This window comes from Mastigoproctus giganteus, chromosome 14 (genome assembly GCF_048544385.1).
Source record: "Mastigoproctus giganteus isolate SK-2022 chromosome 14, ASM4854438v1, whole genome shotgun sequence".
Taxonomy (NCBI): Eukaryota; Metazoa; Arthropoda; class Arachnida; order Uropygi; family Thelyphonidae; genus Mastigoproctus; species Mastigoproctus giganteus.
In genome coordinates this window covers 61118817-61134560 of record NC_143588.1, presented here as the reverse complement: position 1 = coordinate 61134560, position 15744 = coordinate 61118817, and the positions used below count along the sequence as shown (strand labels likewise).

The 15744-nt window shown below is 36.0% G+C and overlaps 1 protein-coding gene across 1 annotated transcript in view; it reads right to left on the bottom strand.

Moving 5' to 3' along the window:
• Positions 1 to 4499: 4499 nt before the first annotated feature.
• LOC150075161 (glutamyl aminopeptidase-like) overlaps positions 4500 to 15744 on the bottom strand; it is a 262165-nt gene continuing 250920 nt past the window's right edge. Inside the window, exon 18 of the mRNA XM_090388277.1 lies at positions 4500 to 4752. Coding sequence (XP_090244403.1) covers positions 4603 to 4752 — 150 coding nt within the window. The 3' untranslated portion in view covers positions 4500 to 4602. The remainder of the gene's footprint in view (positions 4753 to 15744) is intronic.

Below are 15744 nucleotides of genomic sequence, written 5' to 3'. Positions count from 1 at the left end.
ATGTTTTTGGAATAAGAACAACAAATTAAATATATTAACACACAGGTTATTAAGCATAAATTTATTATTCAAGTATGTGTAAAAAATAAAGTTTTGTAGAATATTTAAAATTTTTATAGAGTTTTCATCTGCCACACTATGCCAACTTCTTTTCTTATTGTGTGTGTCGGTTGCTGAATGACGTTTTCGAAGCAGCCACAAATCGATGTATTTTGCTGAATCGAAGTGTGTCAGCGGTAGGCCTACAGTTTTAAGAAATAGTAATGAAGAAATTGTTTTTGTTGTCAATAAAGGTCTGGTTAGGCTGACGATCAGATTCGTATGTGAAAATCCTCGTTCACTATCATTCAATTAAATTGTATTATACTCAGAGCGTTCATCAAATGCTTCAATTCTTTCAAAACAGTCTTTTCAATTAGGTATTCCCGATATCTACAAATTGTATCTCTTTCATTTAACTGTAACCTAATTGACAATTTTCTAACTTCATTTTCACAAAATGCCAACAATTCATATTTAGGTTTAAGACCTTCGTTGTCCTCATTTTCCTTCTCTTGGCAATATTGTCACTAGTTCTTTGAACTACTTAAATTTGATTTTTTTTTTTTTTTTTTTTTTTGAAACGGTATGAAATGTTGGTGTTATTCAGGTACTGTGACTGTGTAAACAGAGATAGAGGAAAAATGTGTATAATGCACTTCCGCGAAACAACAGATGATTATTTGTCAGGGTAAAAGAAAATCACCCTCTCCTAATTCTCGAACAGGGTGCTTACAGTTGATTCACAGTGGTGTCCAACCTACGGCCCACATTGAAACCGAACCAAAACAGCATTTTAAATTTTGTTAATTATCAAAAAAATTCTCATTAATTGTTTTGTTCAGTAAATGTAATTGTGTATTGTACTTAATAAAATTTTTGAATATTTTCAATTTTACTTTTACAGGTAACAAGATATAGAAAATGTAGCACACTAATTTTTCTCGAATCACTTAGTGCAGCCCACAAAAGAAATCTAACTTTGAATTTTTTTTTTAATATGGTCCCTGTACGGGAAAAAGTTGGACACCACTGCAGTAGAAGGTTACCGCATCCCATTGTCAGCATCGGGAATACTAGCCAGGTGGTCAGGAGCAACAGTGCATAGCACAAGTTTCTTGATTAGATCGGGGTTAGAGCCTGTGACCACCAAATACAGAGGATGCGGAAAGGTCAGGGAACGACCACCGCATATCCCCGGAGCAATATGGCCTTAGTTGCTAATGCTCCTAAAAACCAAATAACGACAACATCGGGAATACTCCTTGATCTGCTCGCTGTTGACCGACACAGTTTCGAGGTATGTGGGACAGGTAGTCAGATAGGTTTTAAGAGTACCACAAAGTTGAAGAATGGTAATGCCATTAGCTCTCTTAATTCGTGCACAGCACTAATTGCCTGAAGGCCAGAAATGTGAACTGTGCATACCAAGTTAAGTCAGTCCTAATCTGTTTGTTATATGAAAATTTTCTTCGCTATTTTAAATGTAACTTAAAAGGGGAATTTAAAAAAAAAAAAAAAAAAAAAACGCTATAAAAGAAGTTTGTTAAACAAAAGTCCGACTGAGTAATTTAGAATTATAAAAATGGTTATAAAGTTTTATTTAGAAAATATCTTAACAACACACTGTGAAAAATGCAAATTTAGCTAAATAACTAAGCTTATTTGAATAGTAGGTAAACATGTGAAAAAAATTTACGGAATATTACAAATTTAGAAGTGTACTGCATCCAAATGTTACACGGCACTGTCAATAAAGGTGTCGGTACACCGTACTGTCCCAAAACAAAAAGCAGCATTGTTAGATATGTAATGAAATTATTTTTAAAATTTAAGTTTTCCTAATGCATGCTTCACAAGGTGCAACAGATTTTATAGGGAGCACCTGAAGAACTACTTGGGGTCAGAAAGACTATTTTAAAAAGCTGCAAAGCAGTTAGATAAATATAGGCTAGGTTATTTATTCACACTCTTCTATTGTATCTGTTATTGAAAAGATGTTGGCAATGTGGCTCATCAGCTAACAACCATCATCTGTCAAAAAGCCCTCAGGTTTGTGAATTAGAGTCACTGATTTTTTTTCAATTTCAAGGAACGTCAACATTTTCTCCAAATGCAAATTCATGAGAAAGGCATAAAATACAGATCAGACTGTGGCAGCAAACTTCTTTGATGGGTACATGGCCAAGCAACCTTCAGCATTCACAAAATGTCTTTTAGATGATTCAATCATGAACCTACATATTTAAGGCTAAGGTCACAGCATTTAGGTGCAAGGGATAGAATAAATGTTCTCCTTGAAAGAAACTGCATGAATGAGAACTAATAAATGATACTGGTGCTTGTGTATTTGCCATGCTGAAATGCCAAGATTGCTCTCAGGGGCCTTGAGAGTTAACTACTCATACTGATGCTCTGGCCAAAGGGGATGGCTGACACATTAAGGCCTAATAAAGGGAGAACACTAGCTTCAGATCTTTCTCATTCTAGACAATGCACCTTCCACCATCTGTGATTTTAACGAAAATAAAAAAAAAATCAAGGTCGTCTCTGTCTCTAAATGCACTGGTGCTACTACATTAGGTCCATGGAGTTGTTGTTGCTGTGGAGAACTTCTTATAAACTCAGCCAGATCATGAGAAATAACCCAATGTACAGGAGTTTACAACATGCTATGGAGGTTTGGAATGAAGTAAACAAAACCTGAATGATGCAAGAAAACAAGCTTATGTAGCACCAGCCAAAAAATAAAAATTATTCTGGCCACCATCAAAGAAGTTGGTGCTATTCAGAATGTCACAGTGGTCACAGAAGTAGCCACAACTATAAATGGTCAGCAGAAGTCATCAATGAAAAAGAGGTGCTGTTCAATTACAGCTAGAGATGGTGGACACCACAGTCCCAAGTCTCCTGATTTTAAGAATCAGAGTGAATATTTCACAAGGAAGCTTAGTAATGGGAATCACAAGAATCCACTGTCTTCATTTAGAAAATAATCAAAACATTAAATATGCTGAACTAGATGCAAATTTCTTTAATTGATAGATTTATTTCAATGAGCAAATGTATGCACTCTCAGTGGTAAAAGCAATCGAGTATTGTAAAATTAAGGTCAAACTTCATTTATAGCCAGGTACCGCAAAATGTGCAAATAAACCCTGATATTATTGTTCAGGTCTCTTTTCTAGTTGATGTCGCTCTCAGCTGGCTTAATGGATACTGTAAAATGGTAGATCTAGAACTGAGTGCTGCTGAATATCACTAAGCAGTCTACTCTAATGAAGATTGATGTTCTAGTTAAAGACAATACATGATATAATGTCCCAAAATAACTTTAATCACAATGTATCATTACGAGAGGATAACAACCATTCCTGCTTTTAAAAGAAATAACTTAATACCATGAGCTTGGGCCCTGATACAACTGCACCACAAAATGCTATGCCGCTGCTTAATATATTTAAAGTTTGATTTGTTTGAAAATAACATACTTATGAATTTCCTGAAAAATTTCTGTGCATTATGTAACAAGGTGCTGCTTGCCCTTGTTCATACTCCAGCATGACCACTAGGTCAGAGGAGTTGACATTAATTATTTTGACAATGAATAAAATCATAACTGCATTTAGCAGTCATGACAGCTTCACTGTCCACTGAAAGCACATATGCTTCTGCATATGTGCTTTCTGTACTGTCCTGCCTGAACACTTGGTTATGTTGAACCTGTATTTCATGTATTACTAACTCCTCTGGCCATAACTGCCAAGGGTATCTATCTATAATGCATCTTATATATTCATTTCTTAATTTATAAACTGATATTTATTTATTTAAATTAATGTAATGCTCTAAAATTATTTCTTATGAAAATACTTTTTTTTGCCTTCTTTTATCCCGTTAATTCAATGTATGCACTGATTTAATGAGCTAAAAAATAGTTATTTGGAAATAGTCCATTTCAACTAGATTGTTATTTATTTCTTCATATTACTATAATCATTCTTTCTGGACTTTTAAAACTACTCAGTAAAACAAAATATGGCAAAGCATGGATACTTTACCTTTCCTGGTGTGGGGGGAAAGTAATAGATTAAGGCAAAATTCACATTTGCACAGAAAGTAATGTCAAATTCAGATATCCTGAGTTTTAAAAAGATACTCAGAATATATGAATCAAATTTCCTCCCTTCTAGTTCTTCCAGTAAGTTCATACCCAATAAATATATTACACTCAAAGAAAATTTTCATCAGCTTTAAAAACTTTTAAATGCCAAGTATCTTTACGTATATCACTTTAAAACAGTCAAAATGAAACATTCAGTACCTAATAAAACTATATTTTGGATTACATAAATATAATCAGAAGTAAACTTAATGTTTTGGAAATCTCTAGAAAGAATTTTAATATTAAAAATCATCTAGGCTTTTAAATGTATCCCTATATTTGGTTTTTGAAAAATCTTTGTATCCTTAATACAGACCTGAATAAAAGTTTTGTTAGGAAAAACAAACTATTGTACAAAATTATAAACCTATTTTCCTCCCATTCTAATGTAATATTGATTATGCAATACTAGTATGCTGTTCTAGCCACTTGGCCACAGTAGCCTGAACATTCATTTTCCAGTTGATATTGGCACGAATTCTCTCAAGGCTTTGCTGCAATGACTGCATACCAGATCCTACTTCCACACTACTAAAGAAGGATTTTACCTATAAAATTTAGTAAAAGCAGAAGACCACAATTAAAATACTTTTAAGAACTGAAGTTTATCTAAATAATAAATAGAGGTACTATTAATAGTTTCAGAAAAAATAACCAAAAAAAATTAATCTTAAATTTTAATTTCAGATAAACAGGCAGTGTTTAAGTATCCTTGGTAATAATTTATCCAGAAAGAGCAAACTGAAAAATTATGATATTAAGATATCAATTTTCTAATGTTATTTTCCATTATTTTGTGAGGAGGCTTCTAATATAATAATGGAAAAAATTAATTTTTGAGATTCAGTGGTTAAAAGTTAAGCTTACCTCACTAAAAGTCTTCCCTTGAATGTACTAACATTAAATCAAATTTGTGTTGTAGGTAATGTTAAGAACAAAATGGAAGATGTTTTTGAACACATTTAATCAAAAGTGAAGATGGAGTAAGAGCTTTAAAAATAGTTTAAAGAATTTACTTTTAAAAAAAAAAAAGTCAGTCAGATAAGTGCAATTCTATTCACTTTCAAAGTAAACAAAAAGCAAAATAAACAAAAAATAACAATAATAAAAATTGATATTCTCATTGCAACAGTGATATACAGTATTTAGGAAAAAGATTTTTTTCCAATAATGTCTCAGTGTGTGCTTTCTGTCCATAAGACTACAGAGGATGACCACCACATGCTGTGAACATTGCAAAAGCTGATATATGGATAGTATCAAGCAAAATTCTATCCTTCAGTGTGATAACACATAAAATAGCTTCAGATATGTACTTCTTTGTCATCGTTAATAAAACTATTTATTGCTCCCAACATTTTTTTTTTTGACAGTCTTAAATCTTACAAGTGGTAGTACTGATGACTATCCATTTATTAGCAGTGTTCTATGGTTAAAAAAAAACTGAGAACATGTGAATGCAACAATAAATACCAGCCGGTTGTAGTAAAGTTGCCTTTCTACCTTCAAAGTGAAATTAACAAATATCACTCACCTTGAAAGCAGTTTTTGAGGCATAAAAAAATGGTACCATACACAATAATTCCTATAATTTAGTTTCTATCATTCACTTTCAAAACCAAAAATTAAGGGAAGAAGGGTTATATCATGTTATTCATTCCTTCTTGAAATCTAAAAAAAAAAAAAAAATAAAATAATATATGAAGGTAACATTTTTTTTTTTTCCCCTTAATAATGGTGAAAGGGAATGAGATGAAACGTGGTGGACAGATAGACCCCATTAAAAACTTTCACAAAGACCACCAGTGCAGTGTTGTACTGCCGCCTTACAGCAGATTCCAGTTGCAGAATGGCAGCTACCGTGCGAGTGTGGTCCAAAACAGGTGTTCATGAAGTTATTCACTTTTTGCAAGCAAAAGGGTCTTCAAGTGACGTTGTTGTTGTTATTTGGTTTTTAGGAGCATTAGCAACTAAGGCCATATTGCTCCGGGAATATGCGGTGGTCATTCCCTGACCTTTCCACATCCTCCGTATTTGGTGGTGACGGGTTCGAACCCCGGTCTAATCAAGAAGCGTATGCTACGCACTGCTGCTCCTTCCCACCTGGCTACGGAGGTGCCTTCAAGTGACATTCACTGTGAACTGGTTGCTGTGTATGGCGAAAAGGTGATGACAAAGAAGCAGGCCATGTTGACATCGAAGATCAACATCATTGAGCAAGACAGAAGACATTTTGTGCATTAAGGGCATCATTCTTGAAAACAGGCGAGCGAAACTGCACAAATAGTGAACGTGAGTAAGTCAATTGTTCATGATGTCCTTGGCTTTTGAAAGATGTGCTGCCGCTGGGTGCCCCGACAATTGTCAGAGGAGGACAAAGCAAAATGCATGGGGGGGGATGTGTCTGGAGAACCTGTTATGGTACAGCAATGAAAGAGAGGATTTTCTCGCTTGCATAGTCACAGCAGATGAAACATGGGTCCATCACTTTACCCTGGAGACCAAACAAGGCTCTATGACCTGGAAACATACACAATCTCCTGTGCGCAAAAAATTCAAAACTGTTCCCAGTGTCCGAAAAGTCATGGACAGTATTCTGCGAGCGCCAAGGTGTTCTGTTGGTGGATTTCTTGCCAAAGGGAGGAACAATGAATCAAATTTCAACATTGCACTTTACTGTGCAACATTGAAAAAACTGAAAGCCAACATTTGACACAAATGACCAGGACTCCCGACAAGTGGCGTGATTTTGTTGCACAACGCTGCAACTCCACACCTTGCCCACATCATTCGTGAGTGGTTGTGCCATAGTCGGAAAACTCTGTCACATCTCCCCCCCCACACATGCCTAGACTTAGTGCCTTCAGACTTCCATTTGTTTGGCCCTCTGAAAAAACACCTTTCAGGAAAGCATTTCACCCTGGATGAGGAAGTTCACCAAGCAGTGCGATGTTGGTTACTGCGTGTGGGCATGGACTTCTTCAGTATCGGTATTGATAAACGGATCCATCATTGGGACAAGAGCATCAATAAAACTGGAGACTTTGTGGAGAAGTAGTGCATAATTTCAACTTCGTATTATTAAACATCATTGAGAGAAAAAATGTGTTACCTTACTTTTCAGAAACCACTTGATTATATGTAGGTAAAAACTTTACATTTTAAACAGAAACACTGGACATGAATAAACGTTTAACCATGGGGCCAAAAAATAGGAGTTTACAGGACCAATGGCTCAGACTTTTATAAAATGATTTAAATACATTTTTTTTTAAATTAATTATTTATATTAATTTTTTTTTAGCATAGTCAAATTATTTTTGATTGTAGACCAAGACAACCCAGTGTCATTATGTATTATCCTTTTCTCCTCTTCTAATTAAAGGGCCTTTCTACTATTACATATCCATACAACATTAACCTTTCCTTTTATCAAACCACTTTATGTAAAAAAAATAAATAAATAAATAAATAAAGTAAAGTGTAGCCATTATCAATATACTGCAGGATGGAAGCCTCCTCAACAATCAAAATTACAAAAATATTTAACACTAGAGCATGTCACAGTAATCTGCACATTCATTTGAAGAAACATTATCCAGGCTGGTTTTGTATGCAGAACTGAAAGTGAAACTGAACTGAATCAATATCGTGCAATGAGAGAGTCATTAAATAATAACCTTTTCCTAATTTTTCGTTATTTTAAAGTAATTAACCTTTTTCTTATTTAAGTAATAACCTTATAAGCCATAAAAATGATAAAAATAAATTTTTAAGAATAAAATACCAAAAATTCCATTCATGTGCAAAATCAGAAGCAAACCTGTATCAGCAGCATCCTGTATGAGTTAAACAGCCCTAAGTAGTAACATGGGCAGCAATTTACTTGTATGGACTGATATGAACTGAACTAATAAATTAAGAATTTAAATTCTTAATTTAAGATCCTATGTAATGCTATTCATGCATCAGAAATGATTTAAGTTGAGATTGCTTGTAGAGTTTAAATTCTGTCCTAGAAAAATGTTTCAACTTCAAACCAGCACACTCGCAACAGAGAATAAAGTGAGAGCTGATTAGAAAAAAATATTCACTAAATTTAAATTATATACATAGTGCAATACATTTCAGGCACATTAAAAAATTTTTTTTTCTTAAATTAATTGAATTTTTATTCTTTTTCTATGATTAATAGAAATAAAAAGTAAATATAGTTAAATCCTTATCAATTACTAAGAATGTAGTTTTACATTCCCTAAAACTGAGCTGTTTAGTTTAATTACAACTGTATAATATTTATTACTTATCTCCCCATATACTTTTCAGTCTCTTTTCTCTCTGTATATATGTATCTCATCACAAGTGACACCACATTCACAAATATTCGAAGTGTGCATGGACTGTCTAAAGTTAACAATGCTGCATTAAAACTATGTTTAATCTATGAATTTCTTTTTTACATATAAAGTGTATGAAAAAATATAATAATAAAATAATTTCCGGATTTCTGTTTGCCTGATTTTAATGAAACTTGGAACAGCTTGACAAATATTCTCAAAAGGATTAAATATGAAATTTCATGAAAATCTGCCCACTGAGTTCCTCTGTTATATGTGGATGGATAGAGGCATGGTGAGACAACAGGCACATATGCAAATGTGCCTAAAAATGATATTTGAGAAATTAAATAGGCAAAAAAATTTCAGAAGAAAACTCTTGTGATAAAATTTTTTTTATTTTGTGGGCTTTTATTTTAAAAATATTTCTGATAATACTGAGAAAAAGAAACAACCCATTTCAGTTAAGATGGCTGTATTTCCAAACTTTCTACAGCTATCTTTTAGTAAAACTAACATAAAATAATTCTAGTACTGTTTGCAATTACACCTTAGTTAGGTGCACGGGTGCATAAGTACACGTACCTTGAGTGACCGAGGTTCAAACCCGTGACTACTAAATACAATGCTGTTTCTCGTACTCTGTCTATCTTGTGAACTCCTCTGACCGTTTGGTCGTCCCAGCGTATAAACAGAAAATTTATTTATATGTAAGAGAGCTTAAATTACCCCTCTTTTAAATTTTAACTTATTTAAAGAAAATAATTTAAATATCTGTTTTTAAAAATCAGATATTTATAACATAAAAGTGATTCTCTGGGAATGCAACATGAGTATTCTATATCAATTTAAAAAAATTAATGTTTTTCCGAGCGATTTCTGAAAGCTCCAAACTGGGACAATTATGGCTATCAGTTCCTTAAATTGTATTGAGGATTGCCTAAATCTCATTTTAGTACTAAGGAAATGGAGTATAAACATGGCTTCAAAGACAATTTTTTAACCATTAAATCTCTTTTTTTCACTCCTGTTTGTGCTTTAGTGAGAGGGCTTATTTTGTTCTCTTATAATTATAAACAGGAGCTTGCTTTACCGGTTAATGTGATATCTTTATCCAGTATTCAAATAAGTTTCCCTTTCTGCATTTTCTTCAAACTCATGCCCTATCTCTCCTAGAGTGAGCTGATCTCCACTTCTTGTTTTTCTTGAATAAAATTAAATTCTAAATTCTCACTGATGAAAAAAAATCAGAAAATATCAAATAAAGGCCCAATTCCACATAGCTCAAACAGCTTGCTATATTGCTCAGAGTTGTAGCTCTCCTATGTGCCTCTGACAGCAACCTTGCAATTTCAGTGAGTGATACTTCAATCCTAGGTTGCTCTATAGTCAATGAGTAATAGCCTCTACATAATATGTTTCGTTGAGGTTTGAAGAACACAATACCCAGAGGCTGCAACTGGTGAACAGGTGTCCTGGCACCTGAGGCAGCAGAACACATTTTCATGTATCATATTGATGCCTGTCAAATCTTTTGTGTGTCCACCAGCACAAACAAAACTTTATTATTGATATGTAAGAAATTAAGTATTTCAGCCAATTGACAAATAGCTCTAAATAGAAATATTCTGAATTGGGTACCTCTACCATACTACAAGGAGGAACATCATTAATCAGAGACAGATGCATACATTGCCTTTTGAAAACCAACATATGTGGTACATAGTTCTGATATGCACTTGTGAAAGCAACCAGAATAGTGTTTACTCCACTTTCACTACTGACCATGGTTTACTTGTTACTCCACTCGGAATGTAATACTTTTCACTGATCTCTTCTGAACTTTTTTTTTTTTTTTTTTTTTTTGATTTGGTAGTTGTTGGCACATCGGCTTCTGTGGCCATATTGCACCTCCCAAGGTTTTTGCAGTACTTTGATCCAAGCCCGAGGCGGGAATCGAACTCGCGACCTTTGGGTTGCCGGGTAGGTACTTTACCCACTCGGCTAGCCCGGTCGGCCTCTTCTGAACTGTGGAAAATCCATATTTGTCCATGTTATAAATATACAAGGCTCCTATTTTGTTTCCAGCCACTATCTTCTCTATCACGTGTCTCCTATTGATGCAAGCCTTCAATTGAAGACATCACACTCAAAACACACAGAGACAGAGAAAATGTACAAATAGAAAACACTTCTGTTTTCTAATACAAACCTTGGTTTTCTCAATTGACATAATGCAATACTGAGGCACCCTGTTGTGCAGTGGACTATGTTTTGTATGAGAGCTCTATGCTATTTAGGTATAAAAATGTTTTTTTTTTTTTCTTTTCTAATAAAAGTGGCTTGCATTACGATATCCAAAATCAAAACTAGGAAAGGGCATGCATGTAGCTATTATTTACAAGTTTATACTTGACCAAAAATGCAACTTTTTAAGCTCTTTCATTTTCAAGTTCATTCTGCCTAGTTGTGTTTGCATGGTCATGCAAGCAGACCTTTAAAATTTTCTAAAATGACTTCCTCCATTTCAGAACTACTTTGTAATCTTATGTACACACTTTGAGTTTTGGATATTTCTGATTGTGTCAACTCTTATCTGTACTTGTATGGCTAATTGTCAAAATTTCTAATAAAATATCGAGAATTGATTACTGTAATAAAAATTCTCTTGAGGCTCAAAATTCAAATTGAGGGAAAAAAAAAGTGCTTCCATCCACTTAAGTTTATATATTGTTTGATCACTTAGCATTAGCATTAGTAGAGGCATTTGATGCAAGAAAGCAAGCTTATGCAGCATCAGCCAAAAAAAAATAAATAAATAAAATAAATAAATAAATAACCACTTCCACTTCACCCCTCTGCTCATTCGAAATACCTGTCCAGCTGAGCCTTAAACTTATTTAGGCTATCAACTTCCACGACAAGGGATGGAAGTCTGTTCCACCAACCAACCACCCGCTGGCTAAAGGCAAATTTCCTCACATCTATCCTACATGTGTCTTTCCTCAATTTAAATTTATGCCCTCTCAGGTGATTATTCTGAGCAAGAGGAAGAATCTCGTCAGCATTGAGCATGCCCAAACCATTCAAGGCTTTATACACTTCTATCAGATCACCTCGCTGGTCCCCAGACACTGTAATTTGCAAAACTTAAGCCTTTCTTCGTAAGAGCACCCCTTTGTTCCATTCACCACTCTTATTGCCCTTCTCTGTACTCGTTCCAGCAGCTCTACATCCTTCTTGAAATGAGGCCTCCAGGCCTGTATACAGTACTCTAGGTGTGGCCTGACCATTGCCTTATACAAGGGAATAATCACCTCCTTATCCCTGCTAGAAAAATTCCTATATATAATCGACAATACACCATGAGATACTCTTGCCGCCCGTCTGCACTGCTCAGAAAACTTCATATCTGCCTGCACAACCACCCCTAGGTCCCTTTCATTCTCTACCACTGTCAGTGTAGTACCACAGAGTTGATACATTGCTCTGTCAATGTTAAACTTCATTTGCCACCTTGAAGCCCATCTGCTCAACCTTTCCAGATCCTGTTGCAGTAGCATAGTGTCAGTAGTGTCCTTGACAACCCTGCCAACCTTCGTATCGTCTGCAAACTTGGACATTAAGCTTGATATACCATCATCAATATCATTTATAAATACAGAAAACAATAATGGACCCAATACTGAACCCTCAGGCACTCCACTAATAACATTAGTCAACGATGAGCAGTATCCACTGATTACCACTCTCTGTCTTCTCCCCCTCAACCATCCCTTTATCCATAGCAGCAATTTGCCTCCAATGCCACACTGCTCCAATTTGTGCAGGTCTTCTATGTGCAACAGTATCAAAAAAGCCTTTCTAAGATCCAAGTATATAAAACCAAAGTTATTCCATGCATCCAGTTCTTTTGTGACTGCATCATAGTATCCAATCAAGACTTCCCCTTAACAAAACCATGCTGTGTCTGTGCTATAACTGAAGTCTTGTCTAGATGATCCTGCAGTGCTTCTTTAACCAGTGCCTCCATTAATTTTCCGAGAACAGAAGTTAAACTAACAGGTCTATAATTACTTGTGTCGCCCTTTGATCCTCTTTTGTGAATTGGGGTCACATTTGCACATCTCCAGTGCAAATGTGACCCCAATTATGAGAGCTTCCTTGGACTCAGGGAAAGTACCCATGTCCTAGGAAGCTCTCATAATTATGGCTAAGGGTTTGCTTACTTCCTTTGCTGCCTCCTTTAATATAACTGGATAGATCCCATCCACCCAAGGTGCCTTTCTTGTATTTATCTTCAACAATTTCTCCTCCACTTTACTCTCAGTTATTACTAGATTCTCTAGCTTACTGCCAGAGTCGAATACACCTCTGGCATTCCCCTCGCTGAATAACTCCTCATGTGTGAATGTCGATGCAAAATATTCATTTAGTTTGTTAGCTACCTGAGCACGATCATCAACAGTTGATCCATTGATAACAAGTGGGCCAATCTGATTCATCCCTTGACGTTGTAGAGTGGATATCATCTTTTAAGGGCACAAAAGGTGATATAGTTGTACACGTTGGCACTAATGATATTAAGAGTAGGAGACCGGCAGAATTACTTAACAAATACAGGTCACTGTTGAAAAAAAGCCGTGAATTAGGGTTGAATTTGAAAGTGTCTGCAATTCTGCCCAGACACGATAGGAGGGAGTATATGATGAGAGCCCTGTCGATCAATTCGGCCCTGGAAAGATTGTGCAAGGCTCAAGGGGTAGAATTTTTTTCAGCCTGGTCTGTACTTGTTAACAGGAGAGACTGCTTCTACAGGGATGGGATACACTTAAATAGAAAGGGTGCAAGAATATTTGCTGATGCTATCGAGGCAGTGTTAGGTGGGTCGGAAAACTGCTAGATTGGGGGGGATACAAGGACTAATAGATTAACAGTAGCCACTGGCAGAGGTGAAAGTGATTCTTGCACTGCTTCTATTGGAATGAGCAGCAGCCTGGAAAATAAGATGCAGGATATTTCAGAGACTGCTGGGAATCATTTGGGGTACAAGTAAACACATGGGTTGTGTTAAGGTAGCTAAGAAAAAAAAAAACAGGTGCATGTATACTTGCGTGTACACTAATGCTAGGAGTTTAGTAAATAAATTTGATGAATTTGAGGTATTGCTCAAAACATCAAAGGCAGATATTGTTGGAATTTCAGAGACATGGTGTCACACAGATATAAGGAATGCAGAACTGGAATTTGGGGAGTACAATGTCTACAGAAAGGACAGACAGGACAGGAAGGGAGGAGGGTTTATGCTATTAGTTAAGAAATACATAAAATCCAAGGAAGTGAAGCCAGTGAACATTGCTGGACAGGAAAAGGAAATATGTCTAATGCTCCAAAATGTGCAGTGCAGCAGCAAAGGAAGCAAAAGGGCATTAGCATTAGTAGAGGCATTTGATGCAAGAAAGCAAGCTTATGCAGCATCAGCCAAAAAAAAAAAAAAAAAAAAACCCACTTCCACTTCACCCCTCTGTTCGTTCAAACTGGACAGTGCAGTGACATAAGCATTGGGAGATCAAAATTGAGAGTAGGAGTGTGCTATAGGCCTAATGACTCTGATGAGTATAATAAGAAACTGCACAGGGAAATAGAGTGGGCCAGTAAATCAGAGAGTCTTATAATGGGGGATTTTAATTTCCCAGATATTGACTGGAATTTGGGGGCTGGTCGCTCACACACTAGCAAGGCTTTTGTGGATTTATTAAATGATTGTTTTCTTCATCAGCATGTTTGGGAGGCAACTAGAGGGAGTAATACTCTTGATTTGATTATCAGTAGTGATTCTTCATGCATTAAGAATCTGCAGATAAATGAACCACTAGGTGGCAGTGATCTGCCACCAACTGATGATGTTACCAACAGCAAATTCAAAATGGGAAGCATTCAAGGAACTTATACTGGAAGCTACTAGGCTTTACATACCAACTAAGAAATATTGTTCAAGGTTTAGGCCTAAATGGATGTCAGATGAACTAATGAGACATATGGCAGAGAAGAAAAATGCATGGGATATATACAAATTAACACGTGACACAGAAGCCTATGATAGATAGAAGTTGATCTGTAACCAAGTTACAAAGGAGGTTAGGCAGGCAAAGGCAGATTATGAGAGATCCTTGGCAAGGGATGCGAAGAAAAACAGCAAAGAGTTCTTTACTTATGTAAACTCTAGAAGGAAGAGGATGAATCAGATGGGTCAACAGTTGATGACCCTGCTCAGGTAGCTAACAAACTAAATGAATATTTTGCATCGACATTCACACATGAGGAGTTGTTCAGTGAGGGGAATGCCAGAGGTGTATTCAACTCTAGCAGTAAGCTAGAGAATCTTGTAATAACTGAGTGTAAAGTGGAGGAGAAATTGTTGAAGATAAACACAAGAAAGGCACCTGGGGTGGATGGGATCTATCCAGTTGTATTAAAGGAGGCAGCAAAGGAAGTAAGCAAAACCTTAGCCATAATTATGAGAGCTTCTTTGGACTCAGGAGAGGTACCCATGGACTGGAGATGTGCAAATGTGATCCCAATTCACAAGGGAGGATCAAAGGCTGACACAAGTAATTATAGACCTGTGAGTTTAACTTCTGTTCCCGGAAAATTAATGGAGGCACTGGTTAAAGAAGCACTACAGGATCATCTAGACAAGACTTCAGTTATAGCTCGGACACAGCATGGTTTTGTTAAGGGGAAGTCTTGCCTGACCAAGTTGATTGGATACTATGATGCAGTCACAAAAGAACTGGATGCAAGGAATAACTTTGATATTATATACTTGGATCTTAGAAAGGCTTTTGATACTGTTGCACATGGAAGACTGCTGCACAAATTGGAGCAGTGTGGCATTGGAGGCAAATTGCTGCTATGGATAAAGGAGTGGTTGAGCGGGAGAAGACAGAGAGTGGTAATCAATGGACACTGCTCATCGTGGACTAATGTTATTAGTGGAGTCCCTCAGGGTTCAGTATTGGGTCCTTTATTGTTCTCTGTATTTATAAATGATATTGATGATGGTATATCAAGCTTAATGTCCAAGTTTGCAGACGATACGAAGGTTGGCAGAGTTGTCAAGGACACTACTGACACTATGTTGCTGCAACAGGATCTGGAAAGGTTGAGCAGATGGGCTGAGAGGTGGCAAATGAAGTTTAA